This window comes from Falco biarmicus, chromosome 2 (assembly GCF_023638135.1).
Source record: "Falco biarmicus isolate bFalBia1 chromosome 2, bFalBia1.pri, whole genome shotgun sequence".
In the NCBI taxonomy this organism is placed as follows: domain Eukaryota; kingdom Metazoa; phylum Chordata; class Aves; order Falconiformes; family Falconidae; genus Falco; species Falco biarmicus.
The window spans coordinates 59,598,945-59,615,446 of record NC_079289.1 but is presented as its reverse complement, the minus strand read 5'-3'; the positions used below and the strand labels follow the sequence as shown (position 1 = coordinate 59,615,446).

Below are 16,502 nucleotides of genomic sequence, written 5' to 3'. Positions count from 1 at the left end.
ACACCCCCGGTGCCCCTCACCGCACCCAACTGCCAGCAAGCCCTAGGGATAGCTCCCAGCAGCAGGTTCCCAAGGACGTGCATCTTCCTTCTGCTAGTGCTGGAAGAATCAAACGTGCTATACCCTCTTCACTGATGAAGTGTGACAGCCTCCAACCCAAGAGCAAAATAATCACACCTACTTAAGAACAGCAGCAGGCCCTGTTCATCAGTGCAACTATCATTATTAAGCAAAACTTGACATTTACGTAACCGATTTAAACCTGAAGTACCCTAAAGAACACAGCTCAAGTGTTCTAAATAAATTAGAGCCCTCCGCCCAAATTCAACTTGCAAAAGTCTGAAAATAGTTCATCTGGAAAATAAATTTTTCAAACCCTGTTTTGTTCAGTCATCAGCCTGCAGACTTTGGGAAATTAAATATTAGAAGTCAAGTCACGGTAGCTGCACAGGCCTGCGAGCAAAGAAACCCTGCCTCCAGGATTACTTCACAAAGCAGCGGTTGCAGTTCAGATCCTTCGCTTACCTACTTTCCTGAAAACCTCCACTAGCATAGGGTCACCACTCCCAAGACAAATGAAAACAAAATAGAAAACAAATTTTATTGAATGAACAAAAGTCGAAAAGTCTCCCATTTGTGGTTAACAAAAGCAGCAACCTACAAAACCCTGGCATTCCATGACAAATCTTTTTATGTCAAAAAATTAATCCTTGAGCAGGTATGAACATCTGTACACAGAAAGTTACGACTGCTGAGATGTGTTAGGGCAAACAACTGGATAAATTTCAAATTAGGTGGGGGAAAAAAAAAAAAAGGGGAAAAAGAAGCTGCACACAGACACCTGAAAAAGTTTGAATTGTTTGCTGGCCTAGAGGTATATCATCAGGGCTGCCAGCAGTTTTCGGCACTTGCATCCCCTTCATACAAAATGAAGGGAGCAGCAGAAAAACAACAGCTTTTAAGAATGAACAAGGAAAAGAACTGCCAACAGAACACAGTGTTCAGCTAGCTCATTTGGCTAACGGTAAATGCAGCTTTTTAATACTGAATTTCACAAGTGTGTCTTAAGCAAGTCCGTGCTCTCAAGAGGCTCCAGGATAAGAATTCAGCCACTGTGCCTATAGAGCAAAAGCAATAAAGGTTTGTCCTGGAACTTTCCCTACCAAGGTGATTCCTCTCAGTCTAAAACAGGCATCCAGCTAAGGGAAAAGAAACTTGAGACCTGCTTGACAAAATATGATCATCTGACTGACAGAGGTCTACTGGGAACTAAAATAAGAATGTACATTCACTTGGTAAATCTGACAAAGTTTTCTAATATATGTGATTTTTTTCCTTTTCACTGGATATGGGCAGCCTTAATAAAATGGAGTGTTATAAAGGAAGGCAATGTTTACTTTTATCCTTACACCATTTGCAGAATAACCCTTTTTATAAAGTCCTATCATAAATTTTCATGCTTTTAAATACTAAGTATTTTCAATGAAGTCTGTTTATTACATTGACTAATTTCAATCTGTTCTTTTGTTTTCACAGATCGGGACATAGTACAATTATTTCAAAAGAAATGATTGATTTTGCTGTCAAGTGTACTTTTGATTGCAGAAGTACAGTAATCTGTGCTTATCTGTCAGTTTATACATCAGATCTCATCCACTGCAACCAAGTCATGAGATTTACTTAATAATCATGAAGCTGTACCTTATACCTTAATTTCTATTCATATGTATTCTAGGACTAATAGATCCCTAATGTTTTGATTAAAACTAACTTTAATATATCAGCCCTATTACCTAAAGTTAATTTTAATCATTTCCATCATAATCATTATAACTCTGATACCCACTGTTCCTCCTCTCACGAAGATTAGATTTCTTCCATGTAGATTCTTGATGAAAGCCAGCACTGAAAGATCGACCCAGTCGTCCATGTTGTTTCTTAGAGATATTGTCTTCACTCTCAGATTTGGAAATTCCTTGTCCTTGTGTTTGGGACTGTTTATCCTGTCTAACATTTCCAAATGGAAAATTCCAAGGACCAAATCTTTGCCAGTTAAGTCTCTGAAAGGCAATGATGCAATGAAGATTTCCTCCCACCTAATCAAAATAGAAGGTTCTTTGTTAAATGCACACAAGCACATTTCTAACATACATAGGTATTCAAAATTAACACCTTGGTGGGTAACAGAATTCTTAAAAAAAAAAAAAAACAACCAAAAAACCCACAAACCAACAAAAAATGCAACAACACACAAACAAAAAACAACCCACAAAACCATATCCACAAACACCAATTCTGCTCAATCAATTCTGATTGTTTCCCAGATTGAATTATTGCCTTCTTTCTCATCTAAGTTATCCTTTTTCTCTCTTATGGGCTAGTATAACTTATCTTCTGCTAGTCTTTTTCACTCTCCAGCTATTTTCATACAAATTATCTGCTCTGGTTCCTTCTCATCTTGCTGACATGGTCTTCCATAGGGTCTCCACTTTTTAAATCATCTTTTCAGTCTATTATTTTTCATAGACTGTCAATCTACAAATCAAAAATACATCCCCCACCCATGAGACAAAGCCCTATCTATAGGAAAGGAAGATTATGTATTGACAGCAATCTGCAAGAAAGACACATACATTCTTTTATGTTTGTTCCTACTCAACCGTACTTTCTTGCCTGCTTACACGTAGGCCAGAAGGTCATGCACCGAAAGGACTGCTCTGTAGTTTGTCTGTAGAGTACTTCTATACTTTCTGCAGCTACATTTTAAGCCAACCAAGTTAAATATTGTGACCAAATATACTGTATATGCAGTTATCCTGGTTCATCTTAGCATATACTAAGCTACTGCTGTTCTGTATCTTGTCCTGCAAGTAAATATAAATTAATCTGGTATGTTGAGTACCCACATCTGACTTTTCAGCTGGGATAGTTAACTTTCTCCTTAGTAGCTGATACAGCACTTGGATTTAGTACGATAATGTTGACAACACACTGATGCTTTAGTTGTTGCTAAGTAGTGCTTACTCTAACTCAAGGACTTTCCAAGTTTCCCATGCTCTGCCCCTGAGCAGTTGCACAAGGAGCCAGGAGAGCGCAGAGCCGGGACAGCTGGCCTGAACTAGCCAAGGGGATATTCCGTACCATAGAGCATCACGCTGAGTATATAAACTGGGGGGAGCTGGCCAGGGACCACTGACCACTACCTGGGGGCTAGCTGGGCTCAGGCAACAGGTGGTGAGCGTACGTACTGTGCATCACTTGTTTTTTAATTTTTCCTCTCTCTTTCTCTCTCCCTTTCATTACAATTGTTGTTGCTGTTGTTATTATTTCAATAATATTTTACTTTATTTTAATCATTAAATCCTTCTTATCTCAACCTACAAGGTTCACCTTTTCCCGATTCTCCTCTCCACCCCACCAGGGGCAGCTGGTAGTGAGCGAGTGACTGCGTGGTACTTAGTTGCTAGCTGAAGTTAAACCACGACAATAACAAGTTTGTTTTGGTGAAGTTACTTTACACTGCTCTAGTATGAATAAATTTGCAAAAAATCTACCATGAATTTCCTCCCATCTTCGTAAGTTTACATTACCTTCTTTGTTTTTCGATGCTGCAGTCCTCTTTCAAGGTGTCGAATATCTAGATATTCTGGATTTTGGGTGTTTAGGTCAGTGACGATATCTGCCCACCTGCGCAGTAAGTGTATTACTACTCAGCTGCCATTTATGAAACCTCAGCACCACTAAGACTCATGTACACACACATGCAAATACAGATCTGCAGCTTTAAATAGTCTTACTAGTGATTTAAAGATAAACAAACATGAAAAGATATAAAAGCCTCAGTATTAGAGACATCAGGCTAGACAGAACAGTGTCACTTTTAATCAAAGCATTCACAGGGATTATTACTGCTCTTGGGAGACACCTTCCAAAATAACTAAGAGCACCATGAGTCATTAGTCGTGTTGCTTACCAATTCATCAGTTTGTGAAACAAAGAAGCAAAGCACGGTTTAGGCAAGGAGAAACATTCGCTTTTGCTTTACTAAATCCTCTTTTACCCTTTTATATTCTTTTTCTCAAATCCCTGTTTGTTTTTTCCACCCACTAAATCTTTTTTTACCAGACAGCTCTCACCATAACTCACCCCTCCATTTTATTTCTTTCCCATCTACAATAAATTATCAATTCAGTCATTCCCCATTCACTCAGTTCTTCAGATTTTCATAGTCCCTCTAGTGCAACTAAATCGAATATCCCCATATTCCAGACCACTTTAAGCCTGCACACTACCTTTTCATTTCTGCCAATGTCTAATTACCTGCTTCTCTCTAAGATGACCCTTCAACTTCAGAAAATCCGTTTCTACTCCAGCCTTTGCCCTCCTACCTTAAGCACAGAACTTTCTGCTGGCTCTCATTGGGACTGTAGCAGGAGGAAAAATGTCTCCACAATCAAAAACAGTATTACATAGGTTTGCATTCTATATTCAGAAACCTTTTCCTCTGCCATTTGTAGGTTATATACCACAAGACAACATGTGTAGTACACCGTTTCTCAGCAACCACATGCATAATGTGATTTTTATTTTGTTGTACTTAATCCAAAACATCCAGCTATTTACAGTTATTGAGGTAATTGTATCACTGACAAAACAAAAACAAAAAAAGAGTATCTGGGTTTGAAGTACTAGCTTAGATCTGACTAGCTACAAAACTGTCAGATAAGCACTTTCAAACAATTTTTCAAAATAATTAGAAAATGAAGAAGAAACAAAGCAGAAGTTGTGTGATTTTTTAAAAATTATTACTGCTATTTTTTCACAGCTCTTTTCCTAATATATCAAGAAAAATCACTCCATAATTAACTCTAAGGGTGGCAGAGAAGCTATTTGCTAAAACTTGTTTGGGGCACAGAATTGGTTTCTTGAGAAATACTACTCTTCTGCATTGTTCCCTCATTTCAGAAATCGATATTAAGTGTTATGAACTAGTATGTCTAAACTAGCAAAGCTGAGAAAGCTGTTATATTGATTTATCATGACAAATATAACTAATCGATGAAATTTTTACATAGCACCCTCTAGCTCTCCTAGGCTCTATGTCTAGTTTAGACACCAACTTCTTATGAGCCAGACCTCATCATAAATGTATTGTTTTAATGTATAGATAAGCTAATAACACAACAGAGTACAGGCTGGACCTGCAGCTGAGCTAGAAGATCTTGGTAGCAATATAATATTCTGTGCACACCCCAGGCACAGCCTGTATATGTCCTCAACTGCAGCATAAACTCCTCCAAGGTTTGTACAGCCTGTAAGCCACAACTGGCATGATTGCAGACAGCTGAGGCATCTTCTCTTCCTGACTAACGTGAGCTATGTCACACTCAAACAAGAGAAACAGGCTTTGGGTTACGGCAGCCCACACGTGATATAAAATTGTAGAGCCAGCCTTGAGGTCAGGGCATGAAGTTTCTCACTAAAGCACTTGTTTCTGACAGAACTGTAGTACGTTCATTTGAAAGAACTAAGTCGTTGCTTGGTGACTCTTAGTAGAGAAATACAAATTGTTTTGAAAGAAAACATATTGTTTTATATTCTTACCAAGTAACGTACCTTTTACAGTGTATTGTTGGATGTTTTCTGCTTGGCTCTCCAATTAAGATCCAGTATTCTACTTCTTGCTGCAAGACTCGACCTCTGTTCAATAGAAGATACAATCCTAGTAAGATTTATTGTGCATACTAAAAAGAAAGAGAGAGATTAACATTCTGTTGATCTTTTTAGGATCTTCTGACATTTAAAATTCTTTCCTCAGCCAAACTAAAAAACAGCTCTTGTGCTATCAACAGTGTTTGCAATTGCATACAAGGTAACTTTTTGTTTCACGTGGCCTGGAAGCAAGATAAAACCTATTGCTTATTGTTTGGGAAAAAGACAGATCTTCATAAAAAACAGTCTTACTTGGATGAGAGTATAAGATCCAAATATAAGCATTTACGGAACAATGGAAATAAGAGTTGTGGAAAGCCACACAAAGGTGGAACAAACATCTTCCTCCCTACCTGTGATGTCACTACAGAGTCACAAAAGAGCCTCTTCCAATATTTTTAAACTATACCCCAGCTGACAGCTGTTACTAACAGCTGCAGGGTAACCTGTATGAAAGCTACTGGCAACTTCAGCTGCTTCCTCCTAAGTATCCAATACCACATATCAAAAATCAAACCCCTCAACCAATACTGGTTTACATTTTTCACAACTTCCAAGAAACTCAAAGCCTGCAGTAACCTTGTCAGGGAAACTCTGTGACAGACATCAGGGCAGACTGGTAAGATACAGAGAATTGTTCTGTGACTTCCTGTGTATAATCATCCCATGAAAAATTACTTCAGTTTCAACTGTGACAAAACCTGAAATTTTTATGCCTAAGGTATTAGGCAGCATATATGCTTGCAATAATTTGTTTAATTACTAAAAATCCTTGTAAAATAACAATGTATGCCATCATTGTACAGATGGGAAACCAAGACACAGGATAAAATGACTTACCTAAAGTCACACTGGAAGTCTGTGGTTGAACTGGGAACTGAACCCAGGTCTCCCGAGTCCAAATCCAGCAACCTAAGATCATACAGGAAGTCTGTAGGTGACCTAAGAACTGTCTCCTAAACTCAGCCTAGCAACTTATCTACCCATTTCTTTTGGAACTTAAATGTTTCTTAGCTTAATTTTTTAAAAAAGAAAAACATTCCTTTGCAACTAGAATGCAAAATAGGTAAACAAGAACTGCAGCAGAATCCATTGACACTGCTTCTGGAACCAAACACATTTTTTCCCAGTAAGGTTATTAGAAGAAACAAAGAGCACAGGATGCTCTTCCAGTCTGACCTCCAGCCTAAAACAAAACTCTAAAAGCTCCTTGAATTCATTATTTCACATTACATTGTTAGAAGAGATCTGCTGTTAGGACAAAAATCTGATAGTGACTTAACACCACTAGTGACTGAGAATCCATTTCAACCATGGTTAAAGTTGTGAAATTGTCGTTCTCACTCATTACTACGCAATAAAAACTCAAACTAGCTATAAGGAATGTTAAGTTTCCACACACTGAACCATATTATTTTTCAAACTGCATTTTTGATCTAGTAAACAATTTTTTTTCTTCTTTCCTCTTTCTGTGCAGATTCTTAGTAACCAACCAAGCAAGTCATTAACCTTCTGGTAAACTTAAGCATTGGACTTTTCTTTGGGGGTGTATTTTCCACACTCTTCTCACACACATGGCATGTCAGTGAATGCAGTCTTAATAACACACTTCCGTATTCTTCTGTTCATATACTAAAAGCTTTCATTAAACATATGGTCAGACCCACAAGATTCAGGTGATTATGCTTTATTACCTCCGAACAATTACCATTTTGAACTCTAAAAGCAGAGCTAGCATTCTCCATTCCTCGATGTTGACTCTACATCTTCAACACAGTCAAAGGCAGACTGCTTAGGAAGCAAAGTGCAGAACTGAGGCTCACCCTACAGCAGTGACCTACTTTTTTTCATTGTTTAGCATCCCCCACTATTGGTATCTGCCAATTTTGTCAGGGACTGTCATCTTATGCTCAATGGTAATACTAATAAATACTGACCAACAGTTGAACCTCAAGAAAGTCCAACAGAAACCTCTAATATGTACTGTGCTTGCAACTACTTTGGGAGAGGAAAACCAGTCTAATTTAATACGGTTCTGTGAATGAGGTAAAACAAACTACTCTAAGCATATGATACAGCAGCAAGTTACACTCCTTACAAAAGCTAAGATAAATTGCCTCAAGATTATGAAATTTTTCAAACTTAAAACTTGTGGTTTTAACGCAAGACCCTCCCTAAACTCAGTATGAATATCAATGCTATTATCCTCTTTTAAAACCTGTATTTAGTTTAAACTTATATGAACTATTCCATTATTTTTTCCTGAGTAATATCACCCTGATAAATCTGAAATTATTCAGGCAGTTTATTTTCATTCTAAAATGACTGGCATATTACATTTCTCCTGGTCTTTGAGAAATGCTCCAGCATTCCAAGTGTTGTTTAAAAAAGCCAAACATACTGTGATAGTCCAGAGATGATTTTTAGCTTGTCTCCCCCCCGCCCCGCCCCAACCCAATGCAATTCTTAGTAACAAATTATTTGGTTATCTTTACTTTCTAAACCTTATATTCCAGTAGTTGCAGTTTATCATTATTAGTCAACACTGAAAAAAAAGTACATCATCATCCTGCAATACCTACACATCCCCTGTTCTCACTGTACACAAACACCAGTTTCTCCAAGTGCAGACTTCATCATGTCCACTTTGTAATGCATTAGCATCACTGTAGGCTTTTTGCTTCCGGTTTATTAAGAAAAATCCCGACACACACACACACACAACTTTGTTTCCCCCCAGGTTCTCTGGCAACAAGTGCCCCCCATAACTAGCTGGCCTTTTACTGTTTTTCCTTGAAAAACACCTAGCTTTTTTTCCAGCCACATGGTTATATTTTTCAGACTAGTTACCTTCACTTGTCCTTCAGGTAAGTAACTACCCTCTCTACATACCTGCCTAAAATGTCTTCAAACAATTTCTCAGTACCATTCATAGTTTTCTGTTTAAGTTCTCTCAATCTTGTCTGCTTAGTTGTGTTTAAGTCAATCCTTTCAAATCACACAGTAGTGTTTTGCTAGTTCGGACATAAATGCTTTTACAACACACACTGAGATGTTATTTACAGAGAAAAATGGTATCAACTTGCAGCAAATTTTTCTGAATGTTTCCTCCTCCACTAAAATAAACATCAACACAGTATCTTACCTATAGGCTTTACTAGCTTTTACTGGGGTCGCTTCAAATCCAATTGGGCAAAAATAATGGTTTTGGCAATGGTAGATGTAGGCCATTGATTCATCTTTCAGTCCACGTGTTAGCTTCGCAAGGGCCCCGGCAGCTACAAAGAAAGATGAGGTTATAGGCAAGAGTGCTTTGGATCCTGCATCACACATTCAGGAAAAAAAAAAAAAAAAAAGACCAAAAAAAAGACCTATTTGAAAGCATAAAATAGTTACACTGCTTTTTAAAAATCAGAGGGCATGACCTGAAAGTCACGCACAAAACACAGTTTTGACTTCAAACTTCTTCCTATTTAATTTCCTGTCTGGTATAAAAAAAATAACATCTGTCACACAGCCTGTACTAGAGAAATGCAATACAAAGTATGCAGTGTATTTAGATCAAAGACATATTAAAAATTACTTTTCTGAAAAAAAAAAAACAAACAACAAAAACACAAACAAAAAAAGACCCAAAAGTATCTCTTAACCTAGGAAATACAGACTGCAACACAATGCAGTCCCATTGCCCCATGTCAGATGTAGCAAACATCAGTGAATCTACTGAAATTCCTTAAAGCTTTCAAACGGTTTGGTATGAAGCTTCTTGGAGCTTCCTAGTCTCAGCAACATTCTGCATTTGAGCATACAGTACCCTGTAATGTGATTGCAGTGCTCAGTTTCAGGAAAAAACTAGAAAAGGCACTGAAACATGACAGAATTCTCAAATGGGATACCAAGAACAAAAAAATTATTTCCACTTTAATAATCTCCGCCAAAGCTCTTCAGCATGGTTTTATCCTTTTAAAGAACCTTCCAGTTAGAAAATAATTAGCCACACTATACCAAAGGCTAATAAACTGTGTATGAAAGTGTAATTTTTCTTAGGTAGCACACTTGAAAGTAGACATAAAGGTGCAGCTTCATAAGCTAATTGAGAATAATCACCTAACTTTTAGAGAAAGATGTTAACTAAAGTCAGGGAGAATGGATGAGGTCACTAACTTTAAGATTGCATTTTTTAGAAGTGTAAAACTTTTATTAAAGCCATTAATACTTCTGTGCTGTACATTCTGAATTTTTTTATACAACACAGATTTCTAAAATGCTGAAATAAAAATGTGTTGCTACCCCCGTGTATTACAATAAGCACATCTTCCAGGACACTAACAGAGAACTGGAATGCACTGTCCTGGATACCTTAAAATTCCAGTTCTGTGACAGCAGAATATACAGCACAGTATATATTTTATCAAAATAGAAGTACAAATGGAAGTTTTAACAAAAAAAAAAAAAAAAAAAAAGAGAACCAGAAAAATCAGGCACCTTGGAGCTATTTGATAGCTTATGTTAAAACTAGAAGTACTACTTAACAGAATTTGTCCTATTAAATGTTACACATCGCAGAACTTTTCAGTTTATATAATGAAAGAAGAATGCTTTAGGATTAGCAACATACCAGTTTCTCCAGCTGTCTTGTTCTTTCCATGAGGTTTATACAGAACATATGAACATCCCTTGATATGGAAGTGATCATTTATTTGCCTGAACCATCTGAAACGATAAGTTTAAAGACTGTAGTAACTCAAGAGTTATTAAATGAAATTTTATTTCCTCCCACTTATCCTCTGCTTGCCAGTTTAGATAAAAAAAAAAGTCTCAGTATGCTACTAAGTACCTACCACACTAGTACATAGATTGTAGATGATGATGATATCCTAATACAAACAAAACTCAACATACCCTAGAGAGATAAATAAATATGCAGAGCCTTTTCCTTCATTTTGCTTTACAGATTCGTAGTAACCAAAGGGCTGGATGTGAAATGCTGGTCCTATTGTGTTCAGTCCTGTCACCTCTAACTTTCAGTTACTCAGCTTTTAGAAAGACACTTAAATTCTGAGGTGCCAAACTTCAACCATGATTTGTAAGCTACGTGAACGGAATCTTCTAAGACACCAGAAGCAGGAGCCTTCAAGTGAGACTTTCTGCATATCATGTGAGGCTTCTGTCACGTAAGTGTCACAACGCGCCCAAGCATTACAGGAGTCCCATACTGCAACTCTTCACAGCAGCAGTACTTAGGACAGGTCTGCAACTTTTCCACATTAGAATTTTAGAAATTCTAGAAAAAAAATTCTAGGAAAAAACAAATTTTAGAAACAATTCCTCAAGATCAGGAAACAGCAGAGCAGAAGTGAAACAGAATTTGAAAGTGCAATTGTTCTGTGACTCCAGCCCTGTCTTTTTGGCTTTTTTTTATCCCTCCTTCTCCTGAACAGCTCCATTGCAGCAAAGGTGCAGCACTCACTGTCTCATTTTCAATTCTTAAATATTTTTTTACATAAAGCTACTAGTATATCAATTGCCTTTTCACGTCGTTTCAGTGACATTAACAAGGACTTAACATGCATATTCAAAAACAGGAAAATGAGGCTAAAGAAAAAATTTCCTAACCAGGAGACTGGATTCATTAGAGTATTATACAACCATTAAACAAACTGAGCCAAACATCAAACACAATTTCATGTTCAGCTGATCTGTGTAGCGACATCACACTACAAAATCGCTAATGGAAAAAACTCTTTGAAAAGTTCCTTTGGGCACTATCAAGAGTACACAGGTATGCTTCATTATTCTAAAACTTAAGAAGACTAACTTGTATCATCCACCTTTTTTTTTTTTTCTTCAATAAATTAACTACTACTGTATTTTTAAACATTCAATCTTTTAGCTCTATGCTATTTTTGCATAATTAACAATTTAGCTGCATCAAAAGAACTAAACATACCTCATTAAGGTTGTATTTCCAGTGAATGGACCAAACCTAATCTCCTCAAACGGGGGCTGAAAGCCCAGTATATGCAAAGCTTCTTCTTGGGTAATAGGTGGTAAACTGGGAGGGGAAAAAAATGTATTGTTTAATAAAGTAATTAACAAAATATTTTAGACTTTCCAGAGGCAAAGCTGTCTATGTGTGACTTACTTTCCAGCTCCCAGCATACTATATAAGAAATTCCAGCAAGACACTAAGGATGAAATTCCACAAGAAGTCTTGTATTGAGGTCGACTAACACAATACCTAAAACAAACAAAACCACAAACACAGTAGTAAGCATTCTTGATTTAGTTACAGGAGCAATCTCCACTACTTTTCTGTGTGTCAGGTCACTGAAATTTTTATTTCACACTGAAAGTTTTTATGTCACTTGTATTAATTAAAAAAAAAAAAAGAGGAATAAATATGTTAACTGATTTCTTAAAGGTTGTCAGATACTATTACCCTATTTCACACAAATCAGTCAAATTTCTAACAGCCCCATGGGGAAGTTCTGTACAAATGATCCCGTAGGATAAAATGGCTCAGTACAGAGTACCTCTTCTAACACATGAACTTGTAGTAAACCGCATCTCTACCTATTTACTAATGAATGCCATTATGGGTCTCAGATTCCCTAGGCTAACTCTTAACTTTCTGATGTTATAGACAGTAAGATAGATGCATTAAATTAAGCGAATTTAGTGAACCATATTTATATGATATAGATTATACAGCACTGACAGATTCTGATTGAAGTATTTCCCAGTGAAAAGAAAAATCAGGAGTAAGACATATCAGTACGATGTTTAAGGTTACTTTTTGCCTGACCATGCTAATGAACCTGCATTTTTTTAAAGCAATGAATCCCCACATAAATATTTTCCTTACCGAAAGAAAAAATATTTAGAAAGTAAAATGTTTTTAGAATTTCAGTAGACAGGGATAGTGTGAGATGTAGTGTATTGATGCATAATAATTTTCTAATAAAAAAATATTAAGACATTATCTGATTTCAGATAAATATAATTCATAAATATTACCATCTCCGGAGGTCCAACACTTTCCTTTCCTTCACGTCTTCCAGAGCAGAACGCTGAGGACACTCCCTGTATTGTTTGCTTTTTTTGTCTATGGATTTTTTCTTTGTCACTTGTTTCTTCATGTTGCCTGCAAAACAGATTTCAGAAACAAACGAATGCCTAGTCTACCTTTCTTACCTTTCTTCTTAAATATCTTTAGCAATAGCATACACCTTAAATAGAGCCATTGATTGTGTTAGTAAGTGCAAACTAAACATTAATTGGAGGAAAAAGTTCAAACACATGATCAAGATTGTCAACAGGTTTGTAAGGCTGCCATTAGCTCCGTAAACAACATCGTGTTCAGATCCTTAATAGAATTAACGCTGACCTGCCTGACTTTTTAGAGACAGCAGTCAATCTGATTATTCTAATATGTTAAATCAGTCATCCCAGAAACAGACTCTCAGACCAGCATGGACTTCCCATCTCCAAACATTAAATGCACAGGGAAATAGAATGAAATGCTTGTCTTTCATAGCCAAGCTCTGTGAGCCCAGCTACACTTCCTGATGAAAACTTACATACAAATCCAACAAGAATAGTATACCCCTAAGGTCTTTTCCTCTTTGTAAGTGACTGAGGCAGTGGAAAAGACAAGTTGGACCGCATGCTAGAGCGGAAGCATTTCTGTCCCATTTTGAAGCCATCATATCCAAATGAAATATATTTTAGCAAAAATGACCACCCTGTAAGGTATTATAATTTGTTTCTTATATTTATTTAAGGACACTACATGTACACATGAAAAGGCAATGGCAACTTGCCAAAAACATGTTTTTAAGTTTTGATAAACCAGTTTCATACTAAGGTGGAGAAAAGAGCACTTTGAGTAGCTAGCCAAGCCACCAAGAAAAAGAAACCCGCAGCCTGCTCTAGACAAACAGAGGGATTACAGGACAAAGAAAACCAACTGTGTAAGCAAGTGCTTGATTCACTGTTGCCATCTGTGACTAGGCACAGAAAGAACACAGGAGACAGAAAATAAGCCAGTTTTAATGAAATGGGCTCCCCAACACTGTATACCTATAGCAAATCATGATAAATACAATTCTGTTACGGAAACCAACTGCTTTCCTAGGTAACTGGTTATTTCATTTACTTCTTGTCATAAACAAACCATGTATTTAATTTCAAAATACATCTCTGAAGAACCTCAAAACATTTCTGCAAGTGACAAACCTGTACTTAACAGGTAAAAGGAATCACTGCACAATGCACTAGGTCCTACTAAAAGAAAAGAGAAAAACAACCCAAAAACCCAAGTGAAAAAAAACAACAAACAAACCCCAAACCAGAAACCACCCCAAACAATACCCAACAAAACCACACACAGTTAAGCAGAAGCCAGTCTTGTTTTAGACCCACTTCCCTGGTCAGCTCCACTTAACTTTCACTGCTCCTATGCCACTCCCTCCTTTCCCAATGTGCAGATGGTTTGAAATGACATACGGGTTCTTCTACAGAACTTCCTCAAGAGATACGTGTGCTGACCAGCCCCCTCCACAGACAATTTGTAAATATGAAGCTTTTTCCTACCACACCATCAAATCTTCACCACCTCACCTGCTTTGTTCTTCAGATTTGTGGTCACACCATTGAACTCTGACTTGTCAATTTCCCATGCCAGTGGAAGCTTTCCAAGATCACCAGGCAAGCTTTCCAAGTTACCATCTTCACTGTAGATTATCTCTGAAGCACCAGTTTGAATGCCAAGTAAGCTAGGCGTGTTATTTCCAACGTTTAAGGCAGCACTGCCTGACAGGCAGGCACTAACTGAAGCACTTGGGCTTTTACAAATAGATGTTACTCTGTTTAAAAAAGCATAGTCTGAGCAGACGGTATAAAATTTCTCTCGTGTATGAGTCACAGGGCATCCCCATGGATAATGCCCATCTCCCCTCGACACCAAGGACACAGTGGAGGCGCCTGACATGCAGTATGGCCTCACAGGATCATGAAGAGAGGCTTCTGGGGATTCTTTCCCAGGTTTGTTTTCAGTGTTTCCATTATTTCGAGAACCATTCTCCTTTTCATCTTCTGAAATGGTAGGCATTGAACGATACTGAAAGAGTATTATACAGTTAAGAATATTTTTTCTTTGTTTTCACTACAACAGAGTTTGTGTCTTTCCCTCCATTGCTTCTGCAAGGTATTGATGAGGTACCTGAAAGAAAATGAGAATTTGGTACAAGTGTCTCAATCAACATAAAATACACACAAAGCTTATCTTTGAAATCATATCCAATAAATGCTGAAATGCCCTTCAAGATACATCACAACATACACTGTGACTTTTCCCAAGCACCTCTAGAGTTCTACAAATGGTGCTTTTTATTATTTGTGAGGTGGCAACAGCATATGCCATAGTGATACCATGATAATTACACTTGTGAACAAGCACACTAATCACAAAATAATGAAAAAAAAAAAAAGCTTCCTACATTTATGTAGTTGTGATCACTTCTATTTCTTACAGTCACAATACACTGCATATGTGGAGTACAAAGTTGACACAAATGAATAAATCACAGAAACAGCAACTTAATGTCACTAATTCTGAAGAATCCTGCGTACTTTTGCTGCAAGTGAATGTCAAGCTTACAGAAAATTACAGTAACTATTACCTCTGTTGACTGTAAATTGACACCACCACCCGCAATCTGTTTCACTGCTTTCCTCGTAGGGCTGTTAAGGGTTCCCTTTTATTTTCCTGCACCTCCTATTCTTTAAGACATGAAAAAAAAAAGCAGCTTTTGTTTGTAGTAGCTAAAAACTACCAAGAAACCCCCAAATTTAGAAGGCTGGCTTGCTTTTAACGCTCTTCTTTAAAAAGCAAATTGACAGTATGTGTTATCTGTCATCTCAGCAGTTGGGACGTCTGCGGGAGAAGGCGCATTCCGCGGATGGGAGCCCTGCCACGCAGGAGGCGGGGGGAGGCGGGGGTTCCGCCGGAGGGCCGACCCCCGCAACACCGGCTGCTGGGCCCCGGCCCGACCCAGCCGCGCAGGAGCCTGCCTCCGCCAGAAGCGGCTCTCGCACCCCAACACATGCGGGGCGCTACTCGGGAGGTCACCGGGGAACGGGGCAGCCCTGCCCGCGCGCGGGTGCTGCCTGCAACGACCGCGGCCCCGGCCCGGCCCCGGCACAGCCCCCCCTCGGGGCGGGGGGCGCCCGGGCCAGCGCCGGGAGGGGCGGGAGGGCCGCGGCGCCGCCCATCGGGACCGCGGAGCGGCTCTGCGGCCCCGCCCCCCGCGCCGCCGCCGGTCGGTTCCAGAGTGAACGGCCCCGGGGTAGGGGGCAGGGGTCGCCGGGAAGGTGGGCCCGTACCCTTCCTCGGCGCCTGCGAGGGCCGGCGGCGCCCGGCGCTGGGGACAGAAGGGAAGGGCGGCTGCTCGGCGCCACAACCCGCGCTCCCGGCCCGTTACCTGCGCGGCGCCCGCCCGCCTGCCTCGCCTCCCCCGGCCGCGGCGGAGCGGGGACGCGAGCGCGCCGGAAACAGACACGGCGCGCGGGGGGAAGGGCGCCGCGGGCTCACCTGCGCCCCCGCCGCCCCCCGCCTCCTCAGAGCCGCCGCTGGCCGGCACCAACTCCCGCAGTCGGCCGGGGGGAGGTGCGGGGCTGCCTGGCGGTGGCGGCGGCCGCCCTCTCCTTGCAGGCCCCCACGGCGGCTCAGAGGAGCCAGCTGCCCGTCTCCCGGCTGGGCCGCGGCGCCTCGGAGAGGCACCTCT

The 16,502-nt window shown here is 39.5% G+C and overlaps 1 protein-coding gene across 7 annotated transcripts; it reads right to left on the bottom strand.

Annotated features, from left to right (window-relative positions):
- Positions 1 to 576: 576 nt before the first annotated feature.
- BIVM (basic, immunoglobulin-like variable motif containing) lies at positions 577 to 16,461 on the bottom strand. 7 transcript variants are annotated; one of them, XM_056327100.1, is made up of 12 exons: positions 16,310 to 16,461; positions 15,399 to 15,498; positions 14,338 to 14,938; positions 12,733 to 12,859; positions 11,858 to 11,953; positions 11,663 to 11,767; positions 10,331 to 10,425; positions 8,858 to 8,990; positions 6,553 to 6,624; positions 5,617 to 5,700; positions 3,591 to 3,687; positions 577 to 2,096 (listed from the first exon to the last, which is right to left on the bottom strand). In XM_056327100.1, exons 3-12 carry the CDS (start codon positions 14,825 to 14,827, stop codon positions 1,806 to 1,808), a joined length of 1,590 nt encoding a protein of 529 aa, XP_056183075.1. In that variant the 5' UTR covers positions 14,828 to 14,938; positions 15,399 to 15,498; positions 16,310 to 16,461; the 3' UTR covers positions 577 to 1,805. The 7 variants fall into 7 exon arrangements, with proteins under 7 accessions (XP_056183075.1, XP_056183077.1, XP_056183076.1 ...); XM_056327102.1 differs by having other exon boundaries at positions 15,399 to 15,493; XM_056327101.1 differs by having other exon boundaries at positions 16,200 to 16,320.
- Between the last annotated feature and the right edge of the window lie 41 nt (positions 16,462 to 16,502).

What these genes read in the sequence shown, in the direction of transcription:
- BIVM (XM_056327100.1), bottom strand. Translation starts at nt 14,827, where the DNA reads ATGCCTACCATTTCAGAAGATGAAAAGGAGAATGGTTCTCGAAATAAT. An exon ending in AAATCTGAAGAACAAAGCAG is followed by an intron (nt 12,860 to 14,337) that starts GTGAGGTGGTGA and finishes TCTGTTTTGCAG; the next exon opens with GCAACATGAAGAAACAAGTG. An exon ending in GACTTCCAGTGTGACTTTAG is followed by an intron (nt 5,701 to 6,552) that starts GTAAGTCATTTT and finishes TCTATTGAACAG; the next exon opens with AGGTCGAGTCTTGCAGCAAG.